General features: G+C 34.4%; 3 protein-coding genes across 5 annotated transcripts in view; 2 read left to right on the top strand and 1 right to left on the bottom strand.

The window, feature by feature from the left end:
* Positions 1–579: 579 nt before the first annotated feature.
* Positions 580–5,841, bottom strand: LOC108854429 (abscisic-aldehyde oxidase). Of its 2 annotated transcripts, XM_057008881.1 has the most exons (9): positions 5,451–5,833; positions 3,499–5,312; positions 3,197–3,406; positions 2,890–3,108; positions 1,841–2,809; positions 1,493–1,588; positions 1,316–1,414; positions 1,040–1,229; positions 580–960 (listed from the first exon to the last, which is right to left on the bottom strand). In XM_057008881.1, exons 1-9 carry the CDS (start codon positions 5,584–5,586, stop codon positions 731–733), a joined length of 3,963 nt encoding a protein of 1,320 aa, XP_056864861.1. In that variant the 5' UTR covers positions 5,587–5,833; the 3' UTR covers positions 580–730. The 2 variants fall into 2 exon arrangements, with proteins under 2 accessions (XP_056864861.1, XP_056864862.1); XM_057008882.1 differs by lacking the exons at positions 580–960; positions 1,040–1,229; positions 1,316–1,414 and having other exon boundaries at positions 1,538–1,673; positions 5,451–5,841.
* A 3,328-nt stretch (positions 5,842–9,169) lies between these two features.
* Positions 9,170–11,118, top strand: LOC108854431 (FBD-associated F-box protein At3g49020-like). Of its 2 annotated transcripts, none has more exons than XM_057007755.1 (4): positions 9,170–9,308; positions 9,440–10,316; positions 10,394–10,528; positions 10,619–11,118. In XM_057007755.1, exons 1-4 carry the CDS (start codon positions 9,295–9,297, stop codon positions 10,769–10,771), a joined length of 1,179 nt encoding a protein of 392 aa, XP_056863735.1. In that variant the 5' UTR covers positions 9,170–9,294; the 3' UTR covers positions 10,772–11,118. The 2 variants fall into 2 exon arrangements, with proteins under 2 accessions (XP_056863735.1, XP_056863734.1); XM_057007754.1 differs by having other exon boundaries at positions 10,609–11,118.
* LOC108849449 (FBD-associated F-box protein At3g49020-like) overlaps positions 9,252–12,813 on the top strand; it is a 34,957-nt gene continuing 31,395 nt past the window's right edge. The window contains exon 1 of the mRNA XM_057007748.1: positions 9,252–9,308. Coding sequence (XP_056863728.1) covers positions 9,295–9,308 — 14 coding nt within the window. The 5' untranslated portion in view covers positions 9,252–9,294. The remainder of the gene's footprint in view (positions 9,309–12,813) is intronic.

Genomic DNA, 12,813 nt, shown 5'->3' with positions numbered 1-12,813 from the left:
TATTTCTAGGATATGACAGTCATTCAGTCAATTGTTTGTAATCTTATAATAAGTGCATTTTAAACTTGTACACCAAAATTGAAAAATTATTTAATTTTGTATATTTTCTATATAAAAAACATTACTATCAGTACATTTACTAGTATTTCAATAAATAGCAAAATAAACTAAAAATTAAAATTAATATACATTGAAATACTAAAATAACACTTATTTTATAACGAATTTTTTTTACAATGATATTTATATAAAAACGGAGAAATTATAATCTTTTTTATTAATCCGGACTAATCTTTTACCGTCAAATTAATAGTCCATCTCAACTACCCAAAAAAAAAAAATGTCGTGAATAAAGACTTGCAAAAACAAGTTAAAAATCAGAACCCATCCCATATCCCATGTAAAATCACTGAAACTAGTGCTACTAGTTGATATTGCTACTTACTACAATTTTAAGAGAGAACTTACGTTCATGTATACCATAATAACTTTGTTAAGTTTAAAGTTTCTGTGGTTGCTACTTATGAGTTTTTGGAGAGATGCTCTTATTATTGAAGCCTTCTATCTATATTCAAGGAATTGATGGCAACATGTTTTCCCTTGATTCTTTGTCAATAGAGTAGAGAAGTAACATGCTTTGAAAACATTAGCTCGCATCGCAACATTAATCCTGTATAAAGACGCAACAATAGTAACGCTCTAAAACAGCAGCAACAAGAATTTTGCCTTTTTATTTCCCACAGATCTTCTCTTCCAAGTACTTTTCTACGCTATACAATCCGCAAAGACCCTTAACCACGGGCATAGTAGCTGGAACCGGTAACTCAAAATCCCCACCAGAAACATCTCCATTTCCATCACTACAGTTCCATGGAAGGGACTGTTTCCGAGCTTCCCTAATGGCTGATCTCGTTGCACAATGAACCGAGGCCGCTAGTAGCAAAGGCGGCTCACCCGATGCTGTGGAAACGGTTTGAGTTATCAAAACTAGTGTCAAGAAGCAAATTATAAACTCAAGAGTCAGAGCGCAGTGGTGTACCTTTAGAGGAGAGAACGCGGTTTTTGTGATGTCCAGTGTTGAGAATCTCGACGTGAAACTGCTTAGGGATGGTATCAACCGTGGGAATCTTGTAGTCCCAAGTGCCTTGTTGCACCACAAGACCCTTCTCATCTGTAGTGTACTCTTCCATCATGAAAAATCCGATTCCTTGTACAAAAGCTCCTTCCACCTTTTTTCACAAAAAAAAACAATCCTTACTTAGCTCAATAAAATGACTCAAAAGAAACAAGAAAGTAAAAAAAGCTTAGCCTAAACCTGTCCTAAATCAACAGCAGGATTAAGACTTTTTCCGCAGTCGTAAATGATATCTGATCTTAAAATCTCTGTTTTTCCAGTCATAACGTCCACCTCCACCTGCAAACAGAATCAGATTATTGTTTTGAGTCTCTCTCAACATTTAAACAAAGAATAGTTAAAAAGCATATGACTTGCCTCGCTGACTCCAACTCCATAGTTGAGGTATTCCATGGAAGAAAACTCTGGCGTATACAATGCACTCGCCGATAAATTCACAGACTGAGCATAAGCCTGATAACAATACATACAAACATTGCTAATATTCATGTAGTCTGAGATAAGCAGGGCTGGTCCTGAATCCGAATGAAACATTCACCTATTTTAAAAGAAAATTGCATAAATATGGACCCCCAAACCAATTTTTTTGAGGAAAATTTCATAAGTATAGGCCCCAGAAATTTTATTTTGTGAAAAAATTATTGAAACCTTTACCAAATGGCCTAAAATCTCTAAGACAACTATTAGGGTTACTAGGCTACTTACTTGTTGAATAAGCAAGTTCCATGTCACGGAACCTGACTTCTCCATCATCATTTGATCCACTGTAGGTTTCAGCCTCTCCGCCAAAATAACACAACAAAGCCTAACGGCTTCACAACTGCTCTCGGATGTGGTGCTACCGGCAGTGAAACCTCCCTGGATCAAACCGAGCGTGTCGGCCTGCACAACACGTATCCTCTCTATCAGCTCATCGCTTCCGTTGCATTTCATCAAACCGAGACCATACGCGACCATCTGTCTCACTTTGGTCCACAGTCCCTGACCAATCTCGATCCCACCGACCTCAACCACAACGGAACCATCGCTCAAGATGCTTACTCTACCAGGCGTGGGCCTCTGCATAACCTGATGGACAATAGGCACTCGAGAGATCCCTCTCTTCCTCCACACGTTACACCTATTAAACTCCTTAACCATCTCACCTCTTTTCTTCAACTCTGAAGATATCTCCAGCTTGCCCCATAACAAAGGCAGCGTGTACTCGTCTTCCTCACCGGAAATGTGCTTGTAGAACTTCCTCAGGCTGCCGTAACTATGAAGGTTAATCTTCCTCACTTCATCAGCTTCCATCCGAAGAGAAGAGGCTACGTTTTCTATAATAGATTCCGCTATGTAAGAGCCTTGCACTTCCCCTGGAGCTCTCATCGCCGTTCTACTCGGGAGATTCGTCTTGCACACTTTTACGTCGAACGACAAGGCTCCCCAGTCGTATTTCCTCAGCGGACCCATTATGTTCCGCGGCAAGATCGGGCTCACGTCAGGCTCTGTCCCTGCGTCTATCAGCATTGTCAGCTCCAGTGCTGTGAGCTTCCCGTCTGATCTGAAACCCACGTTGTACGTCACTTTCATCGGATGCCTTCCTCCCGCCATTATCATATCCGTCTTTCGGTTTAGATACATTTTGACAGGACGGTTCAGTTTGTGAGCAGCAAGTGCGCATGCTGTTGCAACCTGAAACATCACATCTCAATCAGCATTTACTAATATAACATTTTAGTATTAAAAAAACAACAACTTCTGATAATACTTACAGGCATTGATTTAAGAGCTTTGCCGCCAAAGCCACCACCAACTCTTCTTGTAATGACTCGGACATTATGCTCTGGGATGCCAAGACATGTAGCGATGACCGAGTGCACGTACTCAGGTGCTTGAGATGAACTGAACACTTTCGAACAGTTGTCTTCATCTGGCAAGGCAAGTGCTGTTTGTGGCTCCATATAGAAGAAGTATTGTGAACCGAGTCTGAACTGGATAATATAATACAACCAAGTTTCATAAACACACACACGCATGGATGATGTAACTACAAACATCTAGAGGTAAAAATTGTGATACCTCAGCCAGGAGTATCTTTCTATCAGCTTCTTTCATTCCTTTTACAACATCACCTACTGGTTCAGGGTAAAACATAGGATGAACATCAAAGAAGCTTGATCTCTTAACCGCATCTTCCACCGTTAATATCGGCTCCTCTAAGTTCTTTATATCATACTCAACAACCGCAAGTTTTGCTGCCTTGTCTGCATGTTTCTGTGTGTCTGCAACCTGCAAAGCCAAATACATTATTAAAATCAGTAATGCAAAAGAAAGACAGAGAATCAATTAAATAAATAAAAAAGAAATTTGGAGTTATATACCACAAGAGCAATTCTTTGACCAGCACATCTAGTTAGTTCATCTGCAAATAAAGGTCCGGGACCAAAAACAGTCTTGGAACCAATGTTCTGTCCATGTATTGGTATGTCTTTGAAAGTAAGAAGTGCGAAAACTCCAGCAGGAGTCACGTTCTCACCGAAGCTTATGCTTTTAATCTTAGCCAAAGGCTCAGTGCTGTATATAAACGCTCCATGTAAACAGTCCGGTAAAATCGGAATATCGTCAACAAAAACAGCTTCACCTGACGCCTGTAAAGCAGCTACAGCTTTGATAACCGCTTCACCTACAGGGTTAAACTCATTGCTCTCCAACACTTGTTGTGAAGATGAGAGGAAGGGAAGAGGAAGAGATTCTATGGGATCATCAACATGGCCATTACTATGGCCATTATTATTATCAATCAGTGGATAGAGAAACTCAAAAAGAAACCCAACAGCCAAGGCCTTCCTATACTCAGGGTGTGAGGTCTCTTTGCTTGGAACTATGATTCCTCTAAGTAAACACATAGCTTCATGTAGAACACTGTGACTCAGCAATTTACCCGTCAGGAAACGCTCTACTTCCCTCGCCCTGATTGAATGATCACCGCCGTAAGAACCAAAAGCCAACAAGCACTCATCCACCGTTTGGTTAGACACTCTCGCAGAGAAAGCAGCATTCGCATAAGGCAATGCGTTTCCAATAGAGCGAGGCGCGGCTCGGTAAGTTTCAAAGAGCAATCCAGTATCAGCAGTCCATGCTGGAATCACAACTTTTAAAAGAACTTGTTTGGAGTTTAATATAGGAGGCGAGTCAAGAAACTCTAGTAGCTTAACCTTCTTGATTATCCTGTTATTAAGAATACACACAGACGCGTCTGCAGCGAGGAGAAGCGTGGTGATATCAGAAGGAAACTTCCTGCTCTGCGCCATGACTAGATTACCTCCGATACTCGCCGAGTTCCTGATAGAACGGTTGCCGATTTTCTCCATATGAGCCGCCATTTTCTTGAAATTAGAGGAGCCTTCCTCCTTCAGAGCATCGATCACGTTCGATATGGTGACTGCTGCTCCAATCTCGACACCGTTCTCATCTCTCTTGATCACCAACATCTCCGAAACGCGGCTGATATCAACGTATCTATCAAACATTTCCTCATCATCCTTGTAGTAACCAGCCCCTGTGTTGCCAACAACTAACTTCAACGAGCCTCCTCCAGAGTTAGCAGATTCATCCAATACGTTACCAAGCTCGGTTACGCTAAAAGGAGTAGTCCAACGATACCTCGAGTGATCCAAAACATTAGTAACGACACTCTTCTTCTTCAAGAACTCAGGGAACGTTGTCAGAAGATGGTTATAAGGAGGCAAGCTCTTCATCATAGCCTCTTTGCTATCTCCCTTCCTCCAAAACGAGTTCAACCCCAAGTCCTCGATGTCCACATCAGCAGCGAAACTCTTGCACGCATCCACGATGGGACGGTAGCCAGTGCATCTACAGAGGTTTCCAGCGACTGACTTCTCAGCTTCGGAGACCGTGAGGCCTCCTCCTGGTCCAGGAGCATTAGAGAGAGCAGAGTAGAGGGAAATGCACATCCCTGGCGTGCAGAAACCGCACTGAGAGGCGTGGAACCCGGCGAGACGGGTGTGGATGGGGTGGAAACCGTTTTTGGCGTTTCCGAGACCTTCTGATGTTGTGATGGAGCATCCGTTTACGCTGCAGAGAAGCGTGAGGCATGAGTTTATGCTGTGTTCCTTCACTTGGTCTGAGTCTGGATCGTATTTTGATAGGATTACTAAACAAGCACCACATCCTCCTGCACTTTTAAAATCAGAAAAAGGACACATTTTTTTTAACTACACATATGAGATTGTATCAGGGACATGTAGAAAGCTTAGGCCTTTTCTGAAAAGACAGTAAGTACAAAAGAAAAGGAGAGAGTTTGTTTGTTTGCCTTCGCCACAAGCGAGCTTGACACTCTTGAAAGGAGTGTTGAGTCGCAAGAAGTCGAGTAAGGTCGTACAAGGGTCAACAGAGTTGACTTTGAATCTCTCTCCGTTAACCGCAAACTCCAAATCTTTTCCTTCCATTTTTCTTTTATGTTCGGCAACAGTGACGACAAGAAACTAAGATATTCGATTTCTGAGAAACCACGAATTAGATAGAAAACACAGGAACTGTGTGAATTGAAGTGATCAAAGTAATTGAAGTGAAAGAAAAGGTTGAGGAAGAAAAAAAAAGAGTTTCGTGTCGGATTCTCTTATAGTTGCGCCTTTTTCACGCACGCATCTTTCTCTCTCTCTCTGTAAATCTAAACTTTTCAGACAAAAGCTTCGAAGGCTGTCTGTGCGCCACGAGTCACTCCATCAATAGTGAATAGTCAGTCTAATAGATAAAGAGAATATTGACATTTGGAAAGATATCTCAATGCAATTCAATCTCAGTTTTCTAAATTTGTATTCTCAAGACAACGAATGAGATTCGGTTCAAATAAGATTACAGTTTCGGGTAAATCGGATATAGAATTTTAAACCCAAAATAGTATATTTTATTTTATTTTTTATATTTATCTTTTAATGAAAATAAATTAAATTCGTCTATATATTAATAACATGAAAGTATTTACAACAAAATTGAAATTGAGCAGTGGTATTGAATATGTTACTATGCTTTTCAAAACCGGATTCAGATTCCTAGTAGATATATAAGCTTTTGTTTCACCATCTATTTAAGCCATCTGAACGGGAATAAGAGTTTTGTTTGTTTAAACTTTAATTAATAAGTCATATAAATGATGACTCATCTAAATGAGTTCTATAAATTAGGCTAATTTTTTAAAATTAACCAGTCGATCTAAATTGAACAATTTCGAAAGAGATGGTTCAGTTTAGATCATTCATAACTTACATGACTAAATCTAATATTATTTTGTTACCAATGAAAAATGACAAAACTGTAAAAACGTATTTTCTATCAAAATCACAAAATACATTTTCCACCAAAACTACAAAATGAAATTTTCTGCAAAATCATAAAACGCATTTTATACCAAAATTTCAAAACACAATTTTCTGTAATAACATATTTTCCATTTAAAACCACAAACTGATATTTCTCACTAAAATACATTTTTCCGTCAATACCGCAAAATGCACTTTTCCGTTAAAAGTGTACAGCACATTTTTCCTCAAAAACGTGTTTTTCCGCCAAAACCGTGAAAATATATTTCCCAAATTGAAAAACGCGTTTTCTCGTAAAGACCACAAAAACATTTTTTTGTCACCAGAAACACATTCTTCCGCAAAAACCACAAAATGTGTTTCCGCCCAAAACATTTTTTCCGTCAAACCCAGAAAATGCGTTTTTCAGCTAAAAAAACGCAAAAATACATTTCCACCATAAACTCCAAACACATTTTCCCGCCAAAATAACAACGGGATTTTCTGCTAAAACTACAAAAACGCATTTCTTTTTAAAACCCGAAAAACGTGATTGTCCGCCAAAAACGTAAAAATTTGTTTTCCCGTGAGAACCGCAAAAACGCATTGTGCTACCAAACCGCAAAACTCATTTTCCCTCCAAAACCGGCGTTTTGTCCCCAAAATTGCTCCGCCAAAACAGAAAACACACATTTTTGTTAAAATCGCAAAAACAAAATTTTCATCAAAATTTTTGTGAACATTTATTTTTTCCTCTAAAAATGCAAAATTATATTCTCCTCAAATCATATTTTAAAATAATTATATTTTAGATATTTAATAAAACTAAAATATTGAAACAAAAATAAAATATGATTAAATCAAAATAATGGTATATTAGTAATTTGTTTACTAAACTCTAACAAACAAATATAAATCCATTTAAATGATTCTTCTAGATGATCAATTAGAATGGACAAATGAACAATCTCAATAATATATGGATGAATCATTTAGATGAATAAATAGATCATTTGGATGCAGATGACAGATGATGAAACGAACATAATACCGGTAATTCTCTGTTCTTTTAACATTTAAATGGATATTGGATCATTTGTACTTTAATTTTAATAGTTTAGATGTAAACATTTAACTATTTAAGGTTTACGCGAGTATTAATATAATATAATTAAATTATAAAAAAAAGTTATTCCTAATCTGTAATAATTGTACAAATATTATAACAAATGAAACAAAATTTGTATGTTTATACATCATAACTAGATTTTGATCCGCGCTTTTGAAGAGCGGAATATTTTACGATGAAAAATTTCACTAATAATTTAACAAATATTTTGGTAATTTTTAAAGAGTGTGTATTTAAAATTTTTTTTTCATTTAAATCAGTATTTTTAAATTCAATCTGATTGTGATTATACCGGTTAATCCGGAGATCTGGCAATTCAATTTATGTTTTTAAAATATTCATATTAAAAAATCACTAAAACCCGAGACTAACCGATTGAACTGATGGATGACCGATATGTAATCTAATTGAATTTAAATTGTAATAGTTTCATAATTTGTAATCTTATAATCGAAATTTTAAAGTTCACTATTTTTCAATTTATGAAATTATGACGTTTCTACAAAATTTTAAAGAGAAAATGATAGATATAAAATAACTAAGATTAATTATTGTATTATTTGGAAACATTGATGGTAGTATAAAAATATATTGTTTGAAAACATTGATAGTAGTATATAGAAATAAGTATATTGTTTGGAAACACTGATAGTAGTATAAAGAAATAAGTATATTGTTTGGAAACATGGATAGTAGTATAAAGAAATGAACATTAGTGATTAAATGTATGTTTAACTATAAAGTATAAAAGTGTATTTAATTTAAAAACTTACAAAATAAATGTTAGGTCCAACAGAATGTTTCTGTTTTAATAAGATAGATATTTTTAAATTCAACCGATTGTGATTATACCGGTTAATCCGGAGATCTGACAATTCAATTTATGTTCTTAAAATATTCATATTAAAAAATCACTAAAACCCGAGACTAACCGATTGAACTGATGGATGACCGATATGTAATCTAATTGGATTTAAATTGTAATAGTTTCATAATTTGTAATCTTATAATCGAAATTTTAAAGTTCACTATTTTTCAATTTATGAAATTATGACGTTTCTACAAAATTTTAAAGAGAAAATGATAGATATAAAATAAGTAAGATTAATTATTGTATTATTTGGAAACATTGATGTTAGTATAAAAATATATTGTTTGAAAACATTGATAATAGTATATAGAAATAAGTATATTGTTTGGAAACACTGATAGTAGTATAAAGAAATAAGTATATTGTTTGGAAATATGGATAGTAGTATAAAGAAAAGAACATTAGTGATTAAATGTATGTTTAACTATAAAGTATAAAAATGTATTTAATTTAAAAACTTACAAAATAAATGTTAGGTCGAACAGAATGTTTCTGTTTTAATAAGATAGATTGAATGACATCCAAATTAGGTAAATCGATTCTTCGGTTTTGGTTTTTAATGGTCAAGAGTCAAGCCTAGCTGGACTAAATATGTTTGGTTCGGTTTGATTGCAGAACCCAAAAGAAAACCGGTCGGTCTCAGTATCCTCTTTTACTTGACTGCTCGTCTTCTTTCTCTCCTGATTCCGTCTACTTTTTCTCACTATTGTTTCTCCGTTTGTCTCTTTTTTCTTTTTTTTTTTGCGGCTCGCTCATCCTTTTACTACAAAACACAAGTGACATCTGTAAGCTTTAGCCAGATTCGTGTGTGAGGCTGTTTTTAATCTGAAGGAATTATTGTTTGTTTCTGTTCACGGAAATGGGGAAAAAACGGTAACTCTTTGTTTGAAATCCATTTTTTATGTGCTTTGGTTGGAATCCATGTCTCTGGTTTTCATTAACTGTAAAGATCCAATCCTAATCTGTATATCTTTAGTTATTTGATTTTTTTTTTTTTGTTACAGCAAAATTGGTGGTAAAAGATTTAGAAATCGAGATGGTATGAACAAGGACATGATCAGTGAGTTACCTGAAGCTTTGCTCCTGCATATATTGTCTTATGCTCCGACAAAAGATGTCATAGCAACGAGTGTTTTGTCTAAACGGTGGAGATCTGTTTGGAAGATGGTGCCAAAGCTCAGTTTTGAAACTGACGTTGACCATTTCTCTTTAGAGGATGTTTACAGGTTGCTGATTTTGCATAAAGCTCCGTTTCTGGAAAGTTTGCATCTGGACATTGAAGATAAAAAAGGTCGTTTCGATATTGGAATCTTGATCGCAATTGCATTTTCACACCACGTGCATGAATTAGTGTTGGATCACTACCGTGATAATCAGAAGACAGTAAGGTTTCCGAGTCTATTATGTAGCTACAACAATACACTTGAGGTATTAAAGCTCACCCAGCACGTTCTTTTACACTTTCCTTCTCGGGTCTGTTTCGACGCCCTTAGAGAGCTGCATCTTTACTACGTGGAATTCAAAGATGAAGCATCTGTTTGCAACTTTTTATCTGGCTGCCCTAGGCTTCAAGATTTGGTTGTGGAACGACATAGCAATTTCGATGTGGAGACTTACACTATTTCGGTGCCATCACTACAGAGGCTAACCATAAAAGAGGATTATAGTAGCACAGATGTAGGTGGTGGCGGCTATGTGATAAATGCGCCAACTTTGAAATACTTGAACATCGAAGGCCTCTATTTTATTGACTTTTGTCTGATTGAGAATGCGCCAGAGCTTGTGGAAGCAAATATCAAAGATGTTTCTCATATAGCCAATGAGAATATTCTTGCATCTCTAACTTCAGCCAAGCGTCTTTCCTTTCACTTAGCCTTAGAGGTAAAAAGTTAACAATGTTTTTGTATCTGCCTTTGGTTTTTTTTAGTACTAATGAATGCTTAACCATCTATCCACAGATTAAGTATCCTACCGGTATCATCTTCTTTCAGCTGATATCGTTGGAGCTGCTTATAGATAAAATAATTGGGTGGAATCTACTTTCGTTCATGCTCGATAGCTCTCCTAAGTTGCAATCCCTCAAACTCAACACCGTAAGCAATTTACCACAAGTTATTTTCTTTTCTATATATTTTGATGATGTAGTAGCATATACTAATTGCGTTGTTATCAGCCATATAAAGATTGTCCGGTGGGATGGGAATGGAATCAGCCAAATTGTGTACCAGAATGTATGTTGCTCCATCTGGAGACATTGGTGTGGACAAGATACAAAGGGCAACGAGAAGATGAGAAACAAGTGGCCACATACATTCTCAAGAATGCTAGACAGTTGAAGAAAGCAACTTTCCCTCAAACATACATCGAACCGAATGAGCTGGAAAAGAGGCGAGACATGCAAAACGAGTTGGCTAGTGTGGTCAGAGCGTCAGTGTCATGTCACCTTGTGTTCTAACCAGATGATCTCTAGAATGTTTACTGCTGTTAGATGGGAAATTCTCAACTAGTGGATTCTTAAGGGAATGACTGTTGTGACATCTATTTAAGCTTTGGTAATTTAGAAAGGGAACTGAGGCTATTAAAACAATTTTATTTTTCTTCTTTATTATTTTCTCAAGTTATTAGGAACAATTTTCCTTCGGATATTTAAACCTTTTTTGATAATTATACAATTTCTTATCTTATTATATAAAGCTTGGTTTTTCAAAGTTACTAATTAACATGATCGCGACACGTGTCATTAAATTTTTTAAAATTGCAACATGTGTTAATCTATATTATAATTAAAAATATATATTAGGATAATAACAAAAACAAATTTTGTTAAAAAAATAATTGTAAGTATATCTAATAGTAAATTTCCATTTTAAAATCCTAAACAAAACATAGTTGCAATTATATTTGTCAAGTTCAGTCTTACAATTATATGTCGCACTATCAAGAGTCACTACAACTGGAGAACTTCAAATTTGTAAAACATACCGACAATGGTGTTTTACAAAATATTGTATATAGAAAAAGATGTTAAAATCACACCATGAATGTTAAAGTAAATAAATTTGATGTTTTATCTAAAAATATATTCGATATTTAGCTGACTATCGATAAAAAATATTGACTGGTGTTATGTAATACTAATATTTTTAATTGTGTCGTTTTTAGTTTTCTTACACAATATAAACAATATAGAGAGTTCACAGTTCTATATATTTCAATTAAGTATAGCTAATATTATTTTGAAAAATTATAAAAAGTGAAGTATTTATTAAAAAATATAAATATCAATGTACTATTTAAAACACCATTATTATTAAAATAGAATATCAATAAAAAATTATGTAAGAAAACATATTATTGTTATTAAAATGTCACCAATATATACTGAAAATCCAAGAACTAACGCGAGAAAAATATTTCCAATCTTTTTATGTGTTCGTGAATTAAAACATCAAATAAAATCCGTGCAACGCACGGGTCCATATCTAGTTTTTAAATAAAGTTCATTCTAGTTAGATACAAAATTCGTTTTTTCTAATAAAAATATAATCTCTAGTATTTCTGAAAGATAAGTTGCTTTCCACATTAATTTTTAGAACGATCAATTATGCATAACACTATTATTATAATTTCCTACTTTAATTTCTTTTTTACTAATAATATTTAAATTAATTTTAGATCTTAGTTTTCTTTTTCATTATAGTTTTTTCACAACCACATAAAATAACAAAAGAGAAATATCCATAAAACAAAATTATGGAAATCATATTTATGTGAATAAAAATATTTTTTAAAAAATAATAATAAATACTGAATATATTCCTCTTAAAGGTCACCTTAAATCTCATAAGTGATAATTACAGTGATATCTTTACTGACTTAGCTTTATTATTATAACTTTATCATTATCATTTTGTATTTAATTTTATTTTATCAATAAATTCCTTTTAAAATCACGTTTTTATAAAAAGAAATATAGCATGCAAAAAATTAAAGTATAAATTATATATTTTTTAATTTTTAAAATATCCATTTCCTTAGATCTCAAGTTCATAAAATTTTGCTTTATAATTTACTTTTCGAATACACGTTCGTTAAATCAGTTTTTTACAATATTAATATAACAATATATATATTTTTGATAATTGAGTGTCTTTCCCCAACGAAATGGTATAGGCTAGAGACCGAAACAATCAAGAACTTAGCATACACTGGTCACCATCTGGGTATAATTTTTTAATATTATTTAAAATTTTCTTCATGTTAGTTAGAAAGCAAGAACATTTTGCTTTAGTTAGAATAATTTAAAACAATTTTTCATTGACAATTTTTTCCATGTTAAGAAACTTTGATTACTATTTAAATATTAATAAAAAGTTAT

Source organism: Raphanus sativus, chromosome 4 (assembly GCF_000801105.2).
Source record: "Raphanus sativus cultivar WK10039 chromosome 4, ASM80110v3, whole genome shotgun sequence".
Classification (NCBI taxonomy): domain Eukaryota; kingdom Viridiplantae; phylum Streptophyta; class Magnoliopsida; order Brassicales; family Brassicaceae; genus Raphanus; species Raphanus sativus.
The sequence above is the reverse complement of the archived record's forward strand: the minus strand, read 5'-3'. Positions and strand labels throughout refer to the sequence as shown.

What these genes read in the sequence shown, in the direction of transcription:
- LOC108854429 (XM_057008881.1), bottom strand. Translation starts at nt 5,586, where the DNA reads ATGGAAGGAAAAGATTTGGAGTTTGCGGTTAACGGAGAGAGATTCAAA. An exon ending in GTCAAAGAATTGCTCTTGTG is followed by an intron (nt 3,407 to 3,498) that starts GTATATAACTCC and finishes TTGGCTTTGCAG; the next exon opens with GTTGCAGACACACAGAAACA. An exon ending in ATGGAGTTGGAGTCAGCGAG is followed by an intron (nt 1,415 to 1,492) that starts GCAAGTCATATG and finishes TTCTGTTTGCAG; the next exon opens with GTGGAGGTGGACGTTATGAC.
- LOC108854431 (XM_057007754.1), top strand. An exon ending in CCTTTCACTTAGCCTTAGAG is followed by an intron (nt 10,317 to 10,393) that starts GTAAAAAGTTAA and finishes ATCTATCCACAG; the next exon opens with ATTAAGTATCCTACCGGTAT. An exon ending in AATCCCTCAAACTCAACACC is followed by an intron (nt 10,529 to 10,608) that starts GTAAGCAATTTA and finishes CGTTGTTATCAG; the next exon opens with CCATATAAAGATTGTCCGGT.